Consider the following 17419-nt stretch of genomic DNA (forward strand, 5'->3'; position numbering starts at 1 on the left):
ATTTCCTCTAATAATTTCAATACCTTCTCGAATTTTTTTCTCAAAAATGCGTAGAATTTCAAGGGTATGTCTAATGACCAAAAATGCCAGTAATTAACCCCTGTAATTAAATATAATTTTTTTAGAACGATTTAAAATTTTTCAATTTCCTCTAATAATTTCAATACCTTCTCGAATTTTTTTCTCGAAAATACGTAGAATTTCAAGGATATATCTAATGACCAAAAATGCCAGTAATTAACCCCTGTAATTAAATATAATTTTTTTAGAACGATTTAAAATTTTTCAATTTCCTCTAATAATTTCAATACCTTCTCGAATTTTTTTCCCAAAAATGCGTAGAATTTCAAGGGTATGTTTAATGACCAAAAATGCCAGTAATTAACCCCTGTAATGAAATATAATTTTTTTAGAACGATTTAAAGTTTTTCAATTTCCTCTAATAATTTCAATACCTTCTCGAATTTTTTTCTCAAAAATGCGTAGAATTTCAAGGGTATGTCTAATGACCAAAAATGCTTATAATTAACCCCCTCAACTAAAAATAATTTTTCCAGAACGATTCGAAATCTTCGAACTTAATTCTTAATAACTTTCCAAGAAATTTATATTCTTAACAATTAGTCCTAGTCACTCAGTACACCATCTTACACACCCAAACGCACCATATCTAATAATTCCCATCAAATACTCATCTCAAATTCCAATTATCTCACTTCCCAAGAATATTCAAATCAATTTTACCGCCACAATCTCTCTCTCGCCGTAGCCCCCTGGCGCCACTCCCCAGAATCACTGGCCAGCAGTGCCCAACCCGTAGCGCCGCCTCCGAGTAGGTTGCAAACCACACACTTAGTCAAAACAATCGTCGAATTCGCGATCTATTTTTAGGGTGCACGTACTAAATTACCGTACTTAACCATTTTTCGCGTACACGGAAAAAAGACACATGCCCGCCGGCGCTCCGGATCGTAGTGTCCAGATTTTCGAAGAGTTCAACGACCCCGCGGTAATTGTGACAAGAGATCGACCGGCCATGTTTATACCGTGGTGAATTTCGAGCTGGCCGAAATCCACAACCGATATTCCACGTGTGCTCGGCGATTCAGTGTGCAGTACGTCCAGCACGGAGCCAGAAGCCCCATCGCGATGGAGTCTAGCGAGAGAGGTGAGTGAGCTTGCGAGCAAATAAAATCGCGGCAATATTGAGTCTCTGACACAAATCGCGACCTGGGGGCAATGGCAGTGTCAGGGTCGAAACTGAACTAGTTCAGTGACCGCATTCGCGGCGTCAACCGCGACATTAGCAGAGAATTCCTCGTTGGTCCCCATCTTGAATCCGTCTGTGACCCCCTAGAAACGTGCTAGCCTCGTTTGCAATGGTATTCTCTGAAAATTGCCTGGCCAAATCTGTGTCACGCGCTTTTGGGGCTGACTGTACCTTCTCTCGTGCCGTGCAAAAGTTTCTCTGAGAGTCTGGTCGGTCGTTTTCGGTTTTCTGTCACGTCTGAGCCGAAACTGTTGTGACTGCCGTTTCTGTTACGCAATGGCGTGTCTTTAACCTAGATAAAGCCTCGATTGAAGCCACGGGACCGCTCGACACGTGAGAATTATTATCGCCTGACCGAGTCAAGCATGTGTTGCAATGTGGCGACACCTGTCGACCGTCTGGGCACGTCCTACCTCAAGCTAGTGCGAATTAACCCCTCCTGTCGCTGTTCAACCCTCTCGCAGGGACTTTTATCGAAACAGGTTAGTTCGATTTGAGGCTTTGGTTATTTTTTTGAGTTTGGGAACTTTGTATCATTTCGAGGGGGTTGATTCGACGGGATTCGTGGGTTTTGTAATTAAATTTGTGACGAAATCGAAGGATTTGATGGTTAGTTTTTTGCAAGTTTGTTTTATCGAAACAGGTTAGTTCGATTTGAATCTTTGGTTATTTTTTTGAGTTTGGGAGTATCATTTCGAGGCGGTTGATTCGATGGGATTCGTGGGTTTTGTAATTGCATTTGTGACGAAATTAAACGATTTGATGGTTAGTTTTTTGCAAGTTTGTTTTCTCGAAACAGGTTAGTTCGATTTGAGGCTTTGGTTATTTTTTTGAGTATGGGAACTTTGTATGGGAGTATCATTTGTGACGAAATTAAAAGATTTGATGGTTAGTTTTTTGCAAGTTTGTTTTATCGAAACAGGTTAGTTCGATTTGAGACTTTGGTTATTTTTTTGAGTTTGGGAACTTTGTATCATTTCGAGGGGGTTGATTTAATGGAATTCGTGGGTTTTGTAATTGCATTTGTGACGAAATTAAAAGATTTGATGGTTAGTTTTTTGCAAGTTTCTTTTATCGAAACAGGTTAGTTCGATTTGAATCTTTGGTTATTTTTTTGAATTTGGGAACTTTGTATCATTTCGAGGGGATTCGTGGGTTTTGTAATTGAATTTGTGACGAAATTAAAAGATTTGATGGTTAGTTTTTTGCAAGTTTGTTTTATCGAAACAGGTTAGTTTGATTTGAGACTTTGGTTATTTTTTTGAGTTTGGGAGTATCATTTCGAGGGAGTTGATTTAATGGAATTCGTGGGTTTTGTAATTAAATTTGTGACGAAATTAAAAGATTTGATGGTTAGTTTTTTGCAAGTTTTATCGAAACAGGTTAGTTCGATTTGAGGCTTTGGTTATTTTTTTGAGTTTGGGAACTTTGTATCATTTCGAGGGGGTTGATTTAATGGAATTCGTGGGTTTTGTAATTGCATTTGTGACGAAATTAAAAGATTTGATGGTTAGTTTTTTGCAAGTTTTATCGAAACAGGTTAGTTCGATTTGAGACTTTGGTTATTTTTTTGAGTTTGGGAACTTTGTATGGGAGTATCATTTCGAGGGGGTTGATTTAATGGAATTCGTGGGTTTTGTAATTGCATTTGTGACGAAATCAAAGGATTTGATGGTTAGTTTTTTGCAAGTTTGTTTTATCGAAACAGGTTAGTTCGATTTGAGACTTTGGTTATTTTTTTGAGTTTGGGAACTTTGTATCATTTCGAGGGGGTTGATTCGATGGAATTCGTGGGTTTTGTAATTGCATTTGTGACGAAATTAAACGATTTGATGGTTAGTTTTTTGCAAGTTTGTTTTATCGAAACAGGTTAGTTCGACTTGAGACTTTGGTTATTTTTTTGAGTTTGGGAACTTTGTATCATTTCGAGGGGGTTGATTTAATGGAATTCGTGGATTTTGTAATTGCATTTGTGACGAAATTAAAAGATTTGATGGTTAGTTTTTTGCAAGTTTGTTTTATCGAAACAGGTTAGTTCGATTTGAGGCTTTGGTTATTTTTTTTGAGTTTGGGAACTTTGTATCATTTCGAGGGGGTTGATTCGACGGGATTCGTGGGTTTTGTAATTGAATTTGTGATGAAATTGAAGGATTTGATGGTTAGTTTTTTGCAAGTCGAGATCAAAGTTGGTAATTCTTGCTGAATGTGTTTTCTTAAAGCGGTAAAAAGATAATTATAGGTTAGATTTCAGGAAATGGAAAAATGAACGAGGTTATTAATAGAGTATCGAATGTGGACTATGCTTTTGTTTTTAACGTGACTTTTATCGACTTTTTATTGACGTTGGAGGGTTTTTCTATTTGTAACGTAATCATCCTGTACTATAACGAATGTTAAATTAAGTAGTTTCTTATTGTTTAAACGTAAAATGTTTACTTAGTGGACATTTTGACTTTCAACCTGTTAATATGTATACATTCGACAGACGCAATTGTTAATAACTTTTTAACGAAGCCTCTATCAAGAAATTGGTATTCTTGATTTTCGACTTATTTTGGCCTCTAGAATCTACCATTAAAATTTTTCCCATGGTTTATCGAACACCCTGTATAAAGTATATAGGGTGTTCGGTTATTCCTGGGAAAAATTTTAATGGTAGATTCTAGAGGCCAAAATAAGACGAAAATGAAGAATAGGAATTTGTTGATAGAGGCTTCGTTAAAAAGTTATTAACGTTTAAAGTTCCTGCTGTTTTGAATTTTTTTCTCGAAAATGCGCAAGATTTCGGGGGTAGGTCTATTCACCAAAAATTATTGCAATTGACCCCCGCAATCGACAATATTTTTTTTAGAATGATTTGAAATTTTTTTTTTTTCATCGAATATTTTCAAACCTTCTCGAATTTTTTTCTCGAAAGTGGGTAGGATTTCGGGGGTAGGTCTAATGACCGAAAATGATTGCAATTAACCCCTCCAACTAAATATAATTTTTTTAGTATGATTTGAAATTTTTTAATTTTGTCGAAGAATTTAGGCACCTACCCCCTTATCGATTTTCCTTAAAGATTCGTTTTTAATTTTTAGTAATTTTGTTTGATGTCCTACAGAAAAGTTGTTTAATACTTTTTTGTAGGTACCCCTGAGCTCTACTTTAGAAAAAAGTTTCATTCAAATATATTCACTATTACAGGAGTTATGGCTGTTTGAAAATTGGACCATTTCTATGGGGGTTTTTTAATTTTTGCGGTGTCAAGCATCACCTTTTTGAATATTTTTACAATTTCTATATATTCTCCAATAAAATACGCGTCGTTTGCCTTTTTAAACATTAAAATCCTCCAATCCGTTCAGAAGTTATGATGTTTTGAATATTCGAATGCAAATTCGGGTAAATATTTCTTGGCCAGAAATTATATTTTCGGTAAACAATTTTTTTCTCGAAAATGCGTAGGATTTCGGTGGTATGTATAATGACCAAAAATGTTTGTAATTGACCCCTGTAATTAAATATAATTTTTTCAGAATGATTTGAAATTTTTTAATTTCGACTAAAAATTTCAATACTTTCTCGATTTTTTTTCTCGAAAATGCATAGGATTTCGGGGGTATGTATAATGACCAAAAATGTTTGTAATTGACCCCTATAATTAAATATAATTTTTTTAGTATGATTTGAAATTTTTTAATTTCGACTAAAAATTTCAGTACTTTCTCGATTTTTTTTCTCGAAAATGCGTAGGATTTCGGGGATATGTATAATGACCGAAAATTATTGCCATTGCCCACTGTAATTAAATATATTTTTTTTAGAACGATTTGAAATTTTTTAATATCGACTAAAAATTTCAATACTTTTTCGAATTTTTTTCTCGAAAATGCGTAGAATTTCGGGAGTAGGTCTAATGACCAAAAATGTTTGTAATTGACCCCTGTAACCAAAAATAATTTTTCCAGAACGATTCGAAATTGTTGAATTTAATTGTTAATAACTTTTTAACGAAGCCTCCATCAACAAATTGGTATTCTTGCATTGCTTCAGTAAGCAATTACAATAATTTTTGGTCATTACACAAACCCCCGAAATCCTACGCATTTCCGAGAAAAAAATTCCTAAATAAAAATACAATTCCAAGCCAGAAACGTACCCCCGAAACATTCGAATCTTTAAAACATCATAACATCTAAACGAATTTCACAATTTTAATATTTAAAAAGGCAATCAACGCGTATTTTAGTGTACAATATCTACAAATTCTATAAATATTCAAAAAGTTAGCCCTTGACCCCTCTAAATGAGAAAAACACCATTTCAAAACTTCGTTTCGAGACAACAGGTAAAATATACTCTTAACCCTCCCAACATCCCTTTCAATTCAATTTTCAAATCAACCGTGTACGCCAGGAACACTTTGCAACTCCCTTATTAATTTTTATCTCTCTATTTGCTTGTTACGTGCAGTTCGATTACTTCGTATCGGCGACGAACTTGCAATTCCTATCGCGAGGACTTCGGGGGCAAAAAAGCAAATAGATAAAAAATTTCCGCTGAAAACAATTGCGTTACTGGGAAGATAAGTTCGCCAACTATTGACACGAAGCCTTATCGCGGGGCGACGTGTAACAACGAGCGGTTTATCGCGCTTCGAAAATTGTTTTCCTTTTTTTCTGCCCATACCGCACGTATGGAATCGTTGCGCTGGTCAAGTATGGTCGTTCTCGTGACGCTCGAAAATTTCGACGAACGTGCATGATTGCGACATACTTCTCTCGATAAAAACGAGGTGGACAAGCTTATTATTAAATATACACAAAATTATTAAATATATTTTCAGTAAGGAATTTTTTTCTGGAAAATGCCGAGGATTTCGGGGGTGTGTCTAATGACCAATAATGATTGTAATTACCCACTGTAATTAAATATAATTTTTTTAGTATGATTTGAAATTTTTGAATTTCGTCCAAAAATTTCAGTATTTTCTCGAATTTTTTTCTAGGAAGTGGGTAGGATTTCAGGGGTACGTATAATGACTAAAAATAATTGTAATTACCCACTGTAATTAAATATAATTTTTTTAGTACGATTTGAAATTTTTGAATTTCGTTTAAAAATTTCTGTATTTTCTCGAATTTTTTTCTCGAAACTGGGTGGGAATTTAGGGGTATGTATAATGACCAAAAATAATTGTAATTGCCTACTGTAACTAATTATAATTTTTTTAGTACAATTTGAAATTTTTGAATTTCGTCTAAAAATTGAATTACCTACTCGAATTTTTTTCTCGAAAGTGGATAGAATTTCAGGGGTGTGTCTAATGACCAAAAATAATTGTAATTACCCACAGTAACTAACTATAATTTTTTTAGTATGATTTGAAATTTTTGAATTTCGTCTAAAAATTTCAGTATTTTCTCGAATTTTTTTCTAGAAACTGGGTGGGAATTTAGGGGTGTGTCTAATGACCAATAATGATTGTAATTACCCACAGTAACTAACTATAATTTTTTTAGTACGATTTGACATTTTTCAATTTCGTCTAAAAATTTCAGTAATTTCTCGAATTTTTTTCTGGAAAATGCGTAGGATTTCGGGGGTGTGTCTAATGACCAAAAATAATTGTAATTGCCTACTGTAACTAACTATAATTTTTTTAGTATGATTTGAAATTTTTGAATTTCGTCTAAAAATTTCAGTACTTTCTCGAATTTTTTTCTAGGAAGTGGGTAGGATTTCAGGGGTATGTCTAATGACCAAAAATGATTGTAATTGCCTACTGTAACTAACTATAATTTTTTTAGTATGATTTGAAATTTTTTAATTTCGTCTAAAAATTTCAGTATTTTCTCGAATTTTTTTCTCGAAAGTGGATAGAATTTCAGGGGTGTGTCTAATGACCAAAAATGATTGTAATTACCCACAGTAACTAACTATAATTTTTTTAGTATGATTTGAAATTTTTTGAATTTCGTCTAAAAATTTCAGTATTTTCTCGAATTTTTTTCTAGGAAGTGGGTAGGAATTCAGGGGTATGTATAATGACCAAAAATAATTGTAATTACCCACTGTAACTAACTATAATTTTTTTAGAATGATTAGAAATTTTTTAATTTCGTCTAAAAATTTTAATATCTTCTCGAATTTTTTTCTCGAATTTGGGTAGGATTTTTTAGGTATGTGTAATGACATAAAATGATTGTAATTTACCCCTGCAAACGAGGGTAATTTTTTTAGAATGATTTGAAAAATTTTTTTGTCGCCAAAAAATTTCTCCACCTAAACGATTTTTTTTCTCGAAATTGGGTAGGATTTTGGGGGTATGTCTAATGACCAAAAATTATTGTAATTACCCACAGTAACTAACTATAATTTTTTTAGTACGATTTGAAATTTTTGAATTTCGTCTAAAAATTGAATTACCTACTCGAATTTTTTTCTCGAAAGTGGATAGGATTTCAGGGGTATGTCTAATGACCAAAAATAATTGTAATTTCCCACAGTAACTAACTATAATTTTTTTAGTACGATTTGAAATTTTTGAATTTCGTCTAAAAATTTCAGTATTTTCTCGAATTTTTTTCTAGAAACTGAGTAGGAATTCAGGGGTATGTATAATGACCAAAAATAATTGTAATTACCCACAGTAACTAACTATAATTTTTTTAGTACGATTTGAAATTTTTGAATTTCGTCTAAAAATTTCAATACCTTCTCGAATTTTTTTCTTGAAACTGGGTGGGAATTTAGGGGTGTGTCTAATGACCAAAAATAATTGTAATTGCCTACTGTAACTAATTATAATTTTTTTAGTACGATTTGGAATTTTTCAATTTCGTCTAAAAATTTCAGTATTTTCTCGAATTTTTTTCTAGAAACTGGGTAGGAATTCAGGGGTGTGTCTAATGACCAAAAATGATTGTAATTACCCATTGTAACTAACTATAATTTTTTTAGTACGATTTGAAATTTTTGAATTTCGTCTAAAAATTTCAGTATTTTCTCGAATTTTTTTCTAGAAACTGGGTAGGAATTCAGGGGTGTGTCTAATGACCAAAAATAATTGTAATTGCCTACTGTAACTAACTATAATTTTTTTAGTACGATTTGGAATTTTTCAATTTCGTCTAAAAATTTCAGTACCTTCTCGAATTTTTTTCTCGAAACTGGGTGGGATTTCAGGGGTACGTATAATGACTAAAAATAATTGCAATTACCCCCTGTAACTAACTATAATTTTTTTAGTACGATTTGAAATTTTTGAATTTCGTCTAAAAATTTCAATATTTTCTCGAATTTTTTTCTAGAAACTGGGTGGGATTTCAGGGATGTGTCTAATGACCAAAAATAATTGTAATTACCCACAGTAACTAGCTATAATTTTTTTAGTACGATTTGAAATTTTTTAATTTCGTCTAAAAATTGTATATCTTCTCGAATTTTTTTCTCGAAAATAGTTAAAATTTCGACGATATATCTAATGACCAAAAATGATTCTAATCGACCCCTGCAACCAAAAATAATTTTCCCAAAACAATTTGCAATTTTTAAATTCAATTGTTAATAACTTTTAAACAAAGCCTCAATCAAAAAATTAATATTCTAGCCTCTAGAATCCCCCATTAAAATTTCCCCCAAGATTAGCCTAACACCCCAGTATATTTTCCTTGTTTTCCTCCGAAAGAATAAAAATATTTACAATGTTTCCATTATTTCAAAGTGTTTAAATCGATCGAAATACACAAACACTGTTTAATGGCGATCGTTTCGCGATAAAAGAAAAATAGTCCTTCCCACAGCTTGCGCGATCGGTTTACGCGCCATCTGGTAGATCAGGGTCGCGGTGAAATTTTTTTTATCAGCTTCGTGAAACTCTCATGAGAATTACATAACTATACATCAATTTAGTAATTTAATAACTATACATCAATATTAATAATTTAATTATTTAATAATGAATGAATCATCATTCTTGTAAATTATTAAATTTTAACCATCACTTAACCACCTATGAACGTGGTGTGAATAACTTAAATTTGCAAGTTACATTTGAAATTGAAATTGAAATTGTAATTGAAATTGTAATTGAAATTGTAATTGAAATTGTAATTGAAATTGTAATTGTAATTGTAATTGTAATTGAAATTGGAATTGTAATTGAAATTGAAATTGAAATTGAAATTGTAAGAATTGGGCCCTGAAAGCTTGGGTTCGATCCCCGAAATTGAAAATGAAATTGAAATTGAAATTGAAATTGAAATTGAAATTGAAAATAAAATTGAAATTGAAATTGAAATTGAAATTGAAAATAAAATTGAAATTGAAATTGTAAGAATTGGGCCCTGAAAGCTTGGGTTCGATCCCCGAAATTGAAAATGAAATTGAAATTGAAATTGAAATTGAAATTGAAATTGAAATTGTAAGAATTGGGCTCTGAAAGCTTGGGTTCGATCCCCAAAATTGAAAATGAAATTGAAATTGAAATTGTAAGAATTGGGCCCTGAAAGCTTGGGATCGATCCCCAAAATTGAAAATGAAATTGAAATTGAAATTGAAATTGTAAGAATTGGGCCCTGAAAGCTTGGATTCGATCCCCGAAATTGAAAATGAAATTGAAATTGAAATTGAAATTGAAATTGTAAGAATTGGGCCCTGAAAGCTTGGGTTCGATCCCCAAAATTGAAAATGAAAATGAAATTGAAATTGAAATTGAAATTGTAAGAATTGGGCCCTGAAAGCTTGGGTTCGATCCCCGAAATTGAAATTGAAATTGAAAATAAAATTGAAATTGAAATTGAAAATAAAATTGAAATTGAAATAGAAAATAAAATTGAAATTGAAATAGAAAATAAATAATTTCCATTCATTATAAATTGTTGCAATCAACATTAAATTACGCAGTAAACTATACCAAACTGAGACAGAAAAGCAACAAGATTGTAGTGGTTGTATCTCCAACAGTTGACGCGATGGAGTGTGGTGGTAAAGCTCGTCCGCCATGCGTGAGAAAAACACGTGGAGTGTGACTGACTCGTTCGAGTTTCCCTCCTTCCCTGGCGCGGTCTCTATTTATATTTCCGCAAGGTTGCACGCGTGCTCGTACGCAGATCGCGTTGCGAAACGATTTATTTATCGTTGTCCCTCGCCAAGGCTGCTTTCGAGACACTTTTCGCGACCGAGCAGGTGAGACAGCTGCGGGCCCAGTTGCGCAAGCGCGACTTTTCTCGGGAAATTCCACGCTTCCGTTGGACGGAGACCAAAATGGCCGACGCGATTGTTGGCTAGAACAATACAAAACTCAACAATTCAGAGAAAAAGATGATGAAATTATTGTAATTGTATTTATTTCATACAATTAGTGTGAAGTAATTAAATGAGAAGCTGTACGATAGGAGAAAATTACAATTATAATTATTTCTATGAACGCCATTGTTTCGATCGATTATTTAACAGTGATTTGGGAAGATTTTCTTTATGGTTGTTTTTATGTGGATTCCGGGGGTCGTGAAAAATCAGTCCAATGGTCGTTCTCTTCAAAAATGATTGTAATTTACCCCTGCAAACGAAAATAATTTTTTTAGAATGATTTGAAATTTTTTAAGTTCGTTTGAAAATTTCTGTAGTTTCTAGATTTTTTTTCTCGAAATTGGATGGGATTTCGGGGGTATGTGTAATGACCGAAAATTATTGCCATTGCCCACTGTAATTAAATATATTTTTTTTAGAACGATTTGAATTTTTTTTTTGTCGAAAAATTTTGGCGCCTAATTAGATTTTCGCTAAGGAATTTTTTTCTCGAAAGTGGGTAGGATTTTGGGGGTAGGTCTAATGACCGAAAATTATTGTAATCGACCCTTGTAAACGAGAATAATTTTTTTAGAATGATTTGAAATTTTTTAATTTCGTCTAAAAATTTCAATACATTCTCGAATTTTTTTCTCGAAAGTGGGTAGGATTTTGAGGGTAGGTCTAATGACCGAAAATGATTGCAATTGACCCCTCTAACTAAAAAGAATTTTTCCAGAATGATTTGAAATTTTTTTTTTCCCTGAAAAATTTAGGCACCTACCCCCTGTCGATTTTTCTTAATAATTCGTTTTTGATTTTTAGTAATTTCCTGAGACGCTTTACAGAAAAGTTGTGTAATACTTTTTTGTAGGTGCCTATGAGCTCTATTTTAGAAAAAAGTTTCATTCAAATATATTCACTATTATAGGAGTTATGGTCGTTTGAAAATTGGACCACTTTTATTGGGGTTTTTTAATTTTTGCGGTGTCAAGCATAAAATTTTTGAATATTTTTACAATTTCTATATATTCTCCACTAAAATACGCGTTGATTGCTTTTTTAAACATTAAAATCCTCCAACCTGTTCAGAAGTTATGACGCATTAAAGATTTTTTAATGAAATTTCGGGGAACCATTTTTTAGATTTTCGTTTAGGAATTTTTTTCTCGAAAATGCGTAGGATTTCGGGGGTACGTCTATTGACCAATAATACTTCTAATTGACCCCCCCCAACTAAATATAATTTTTTTAACACGATTTGAAATTTTTGAATTTCGTCTAAAAATTTCAGTATCTATTCAAATTTTTTTCTCAAAAATGCGTAAGATTTCGGGGGTATGTATAATGACCAAAAATGATAGTAATTGCCCACTGTAACTAAATATAATTTTTTTGGGACGATTTGAAATTTGTTATTTTTGTCGAAAAATTTAGATACCTAGTTCATGTCAATTTTTCTTAAAACTTAGTTTTTCATTTTTGATAGTTTTATTTGACGCCTTACAGAAAAGTTGTCTAATACTTTTTTGTAGGTACCCAAGAGCTCTAATTTAAAAAAAAGTTTCATTTAAATATATTCACTATCGTAGGAGTTATGGTCGTTTGAAAATTGGACCAATTTTATTGGGGTTTTTTAATTTTTGCGGTGTCAAGCATAAATTTTTTGAATATTTTTACAATTTCTATATATTCCCTACTAAAATACGCGTCGTTTGCCTTTTCAAACATTAAAATCGTCCATTCCGTTCAGAAGTTATGGCGTTTTAAAAATTCGCATGAAAATTTGGGCAGACATTTCTAGCCAGGAATTATATTTTCAGTAAACAATTTTTTTCTCAAAAATGCGTAGGATTTCGAGGTTATATATAATGACCCAAAATGATTATAATTGCCCACTGTAACTAAACATAATTTTTTTATAAGGATTTGAAATTTTTTAATTTTCTCGAAAAATTTCAATACCTTCTCGAATTTTTTTCTCGTAAGGGGGAAGGATTTCAGGGGTACGTCTATTGCCCAAAAATACTTCTAATTGATCCCCCCAACTAAATATAATTTTTTTAGTATGATTGGAAATTTTTTAATTTCGTCTAAAAATTTCAGCACCTACTCGAATTTTTTTTTCGAAAATGGTTAGGATTTTGAGGGTACGTCTATTGACCAAAAATACTTCTAATTGATCCCCCCAACTAAATATAATTTTTTTAATATGATTTGAAATTTTTTAATTTCGTCCAAAAATTTCAGTATCTACTCGAATTTTTTTCTCAAAAATGGTTAAGATTCCAAGGGTACGTCTATTGACCAAAAATGATTACAATTGCCCACTGTAACTAAATATATTTTTTCTAGAACGATTTGGAATTTTCGAATTTTATCGAAAAACTTCACACCTTCTCGAATTTTTTCCCCAAAAGTGGATACTATTTAAAGTACATATTTAACGACCAAAAATGATTGTAATAAACCCCTGCAACTACCAGTATTTTTTCCAGAACAATTCGAAATTTATTTTTCATCAAAAAATTAAGTCACCCCATCAGTGTTCCATAAAACATCTCTCCATTTTTACAAATTTTATTTGACCCCCTACAAAAAAATTCTCTAATACATTTTGATAACTACCTACGAGCTCTACTTCAGAAAAAAGTTTCACTCAAATACATCCACTATCCTACGAGTTATGGCTTATCAAAAACAGGGTTATTTGCAAGTGATGAATTCGCGGCTGTCTCGTTGGGGCATCGATCGCGTCTGCCAGGGGGCGGGGCGCCGGGGTGGCGTGGCTGGTGGGGGGGAGTGGACTCCGAGTGCAAGCAGACCCTCTATGCAATTGGCTGGGAAGTGCATCGCGGGAGGGGACGCCCGGGGGAAGGGCGCGTGGAGGGGGAAGTGCACACACAGAGTGGACATATAGGTCAATGTCGGGACACTCCCGTGCACTGTTTAGCACGACTCACCTACTGACCCACTTCCCCTCCCCTTTCGCGTACTCTGACCAGTTCTAGCTTCCCGGTCGCGACTCCAGACACCTACATAGTGATGCATAATGACTCATTCGCGGTCCTCGTGCGACCCATTTCCTCGTCAGCCAACAGGTTTCTTCCTCATCTCAGTCTGACGTGGACTGCTAGATCGAGATTTTAGAATTTTAGAATGTTTATTTGGAAGATATTATCAGGAAGCGGATGAAGGTGTGTGAGAGTAATTATGCTTCACCTTCGGAGGTTTCTTCGATTAATGAGTTCCAAGTATCCAACACTTTTTATCGAAGATCCTTCGATCCTGATTTGAATATCAGGCGGCGTCCTTTCAGGGATTTTTATTCAACAGTCTCATTAAAATAGTGCCTAGACTGATTTGGTGGACAGATATTAACGAGAGATTATTGTTAATTTGATTAATTAGTTTCTTCTGATGAGATATGAATATTTATGTGATTGGACGTGAAATTGAAATTTGAGAAAATTTTGATGTGATTAAAATGTGATGGTTAAGCAAGCTCGATTGCACAGAGAATGATTTTTTGAAAATATTTATCATAAGCAATTGATATTAGAGAATACAGAATTTCAAAAATTGTATCCATAAAAAGGGACTTTATTTTAACTATTTATTACAATGACAGTTTAGAAAATGGGTCTGTGGAAAAGTATTATGAATTTTATGATGAAGTTTCGTGATAAATCGCCATGTTTATTTAAGCTTATTTATACTGATGTCCCATAAGTTTCATTCATTCTGAATTTTTTTCTCGAAATTGGGTAGGATTTTGGGGGTATGTGTAATGACATAAAATGATTGTAATTGACCCTTGCAATTGAGAGTAATTTTTTTAGAATGATTTGACATTTTTTTTTCTTCGATAAATTTTGGATTTTCGGGGAGGAATTTTTTTCTCGAAATGGGGTAGGATTTCGGGGGTATGTCTAATGACCAAAAATGATTGTAATTGACCCCTGCAAACGAGGGTAATTTTTTTAGAATGATTTGAAATTTTTTAATCGTCGAAAAATTTTGGATTTTCGGGGAGGAATTTTTTTCTCGAAATGGGGTAGGATTTCGGGGGTATGTGTAATGACATAAAATGATTGTAATTGACCCTTGCAATTGAGAGTAATTTTTTTAGAATGATTTGACATTTTTTTTTCTTCGAAAAATTTTGGATTTTCGGGGAGGAATTTTTTTCTCGAAATGGGGTAGGATTTTGGGGGTATGTCTAATGACCAAAAATGATTGTAATTTACCCCTGCAAACGAGGATAATTTTTTTAGAATGATTTGAAATTTTTTAATCGTCGAAAAATTTTGGATTTTCGGGGAGGAATTTTTTTCTCGAAATGGGGTAGGATTTCGGGGGTATGTGTAATGACATAAAATGATTGTAATTGACCCTTGCAATTGAGAGTAATTTTTTTAGAATGATTTGAAATTTTTTAATCGTCGAAAAATTTTGGATTTTCGGGGAGGAATTTTTTTCTCGAAATGGGGTAGGATTTCGGGGGTATGTGTAATGACATAAAATGATTGTAATTGACCCTTGCAATTGAGAGTAATTTTTTTAGAATGATTTGAAATTTTTTTTTCTTCGAAAAATTTTGGATTTTCGGGGAGGAATTTTTTTTTCGAAATGGGGTAGGATTTCGGGGGTATGTGTAATGACATAAAATGATTGTAATTAACCACTACAATTGAGGATAATTTTTTTACAATGATTTGAAATTTTTTAATTTTGAAGAAAAATTTTAGAACCTACTCAAATTTTTTTCTCGAATTTGGGTAGGATTTTTGAGGTATGTGTAATGACATAAAATGATTGTAATTTACCCCTGCAAACGAGGGTAATTTTTTTAGAATGATTTGAAATTTTTTAAATTCGTCTAAAAATTTTAGTAGCTAATTGAATTTTTTTCTCGAAATTGGGCAGGATTTTTTAGGTATGTGTGATGACATAAAATGATTGTAATTGACCCCTGTAATTAAGTATAATTTTTTTAGAATGATTAGAAATTTTTTAATTTCGTCTAAAAATTTTAGTACCTTCTCGAATTTTTTTCTCGAATTTGAGTAGGATTTTTGAGGTATGTCTAATGACATAAAATGATTGTAATTTACCCCTGCAACCGAGGATAATTTTTTTAGAACGATTTGAAAAATTTTTTTTTCGCCGAAAAATTTCAACATCTAAACGATTTTTTTTCTCAAATTTGGATAGGATTTCGAGAGTATATGTAATGACCAAAAATTATTCTAATTGACCCCTGTAATTAAATATAATTTTTTTAGAATGATTTGAAATTTTTGAATTTCGTCTAAATATTTTAATATCTTCTCGAATTTTTTTCTCGAAATTGGGTAGGATTTTGGGGGTATGTCTAATGACCAAAAATTATTGTAATTGACCCCTGCAACCGAAAATAATTTTTCTAGAACGATTTGAAATTTTTTTTTTCGTCGAGAAATTTAGGCAGCCTACCCCCTGTCGATGTTTCTTAAAAATTCGTTCTTCATTTTTAATAAATTTGTTGGGCGTTGTACAGAAAAGTTGTTTAATACTTTTTTGTAGATATCCATGAACTCTAGTTCTCCTCAAAATTTCATTTGAATATTTTCACTATAGTAGGATTTATGGTCGTTTGAAAATTGGACCATTTTTATGGGGTTTTTCTAATTTTGCGATGTCAAGCATTAACTTTTTGAATATTTTTACAATTTCTACATATTTTACACTAAAATACGCGGAGTTTGGCTTTTTGAACTTTAAAATCGTCCAATCCGTTCAAAAGTTATGGTGTTTTAAAGTTTCACATGAAATTTAGGGGAGGCCTGAAATTATATTTTCGGTAAGGAATTTTTTTCTCGAAAATGGTTACGATTTCGAGGGTACGTCTATCCACCAAAAATACTTCTATTTCATCCCTCCAACTAAATATAATTTTTTTAGTATGATTTGAAATTTTTTTAATTCGTCAAAAAATTTCACACCTTCTCGAATTTTTTTCTCAAAAATGGTTAGAATTCCGAAGGTATGTCTATTGACCAAAAATACTTCTAATTGACCCCTGTAATTAAATATAATTTTTTTAGAACGATTAGAAATTTTTTAATTTCATCGAAAATTTTCCCAAATTCTCGAATTTTTTTCTCGAAAACGGTTAGAATTTCGAAGGTATGTCTAATGACCAAAAATGCTTGTAATTAACCCCAGTAACTAAATATAATTTTTTTAGAACGATTAGAAATTTTTTAATTTCGTCGAAAAATTTCCCAAATTCTCGAATTTTTTTCTCAAAAGTGGTTAGAATTTCAAGAATATCTCTAATGACCAAAAATGCTTATAATTGACCCTCGCAATCAAAAATAATTTTTCCAGAATGATTTGAAACTTTTCAATTTTAATTTATTAATAACTTTTTAACTAAGCCTCAATCAACAAATTTCTATTCTTCATTTTCGTCTCATTTTGGCCTCTAGAATCCCCCATTAAAATTTTTCCCAGGAATAACCGAACACCCTCTATAACACAATAAATCAACCTTAAATAACAAATATTCTACATTCATTTCGCATCGAAAAAAGGGTTTTTTACACATATTTTTATTAGACAACGAACTTCATAACCTTATTCGAGAAAGCCACCGAATGATTTCCTGTTGCAAGGTCCTCGGAAGTACACTTTACGTGACGGGGTTCCATTTACAGATCTCGTGGGAATGTCAAGGTTGCCACTGCAATTTCAGAACGCGATTCGTGCTTGATGCTTTCCTAGCCGAGTGAAAGCTTCGATGCATTCGAAATTGGGTCGAAAAAACAACTCGAAATTCAATTTAAAATTAATTTAGTTAATAAACAAAACAAAAACGAGATTGGA

At 32.5% G+C, this 17419-nt stretch overlaps 1 protein-coding gene across 1 annotated transcript in view; it reads left to right on the forward strand.

The window, feature by feature from the left end:
* The first annotated feature begins 997 nt into the window (after positions 1-997).
* Positions 998-17419, forward strand: part of Usp (retinoid X receptor ultraspiracle) — a 79649-nt gene continuing 63227 nt past the window's right edge. The window contains exon 1 of the mRNA XM_076780154.1: positions 998-1168. Coding sequence (XP_076636269.1) covers positions 1150-1168 — 19 coding nt within the window. The 5' untranslated portion in view covers positions 998-1149. The remainder of the gene's footprint in view (positions 1169-17419) is intronic.

Source organism: Colletes latitarsis, chromosome 12 (genome assembly GCF_051014445.1).
Source record: "Colletes latitarsis isolate SP2378_abdomen chromosome 12, iyColLati1, whole genome shotgun sequence".
Classification (NCBI taxonomy): Eukaryota; Metazoa; Arthropoda; class Insecta; order Hymenoptera; family Colletidae; genus Colletes; species Colletes latitarsis.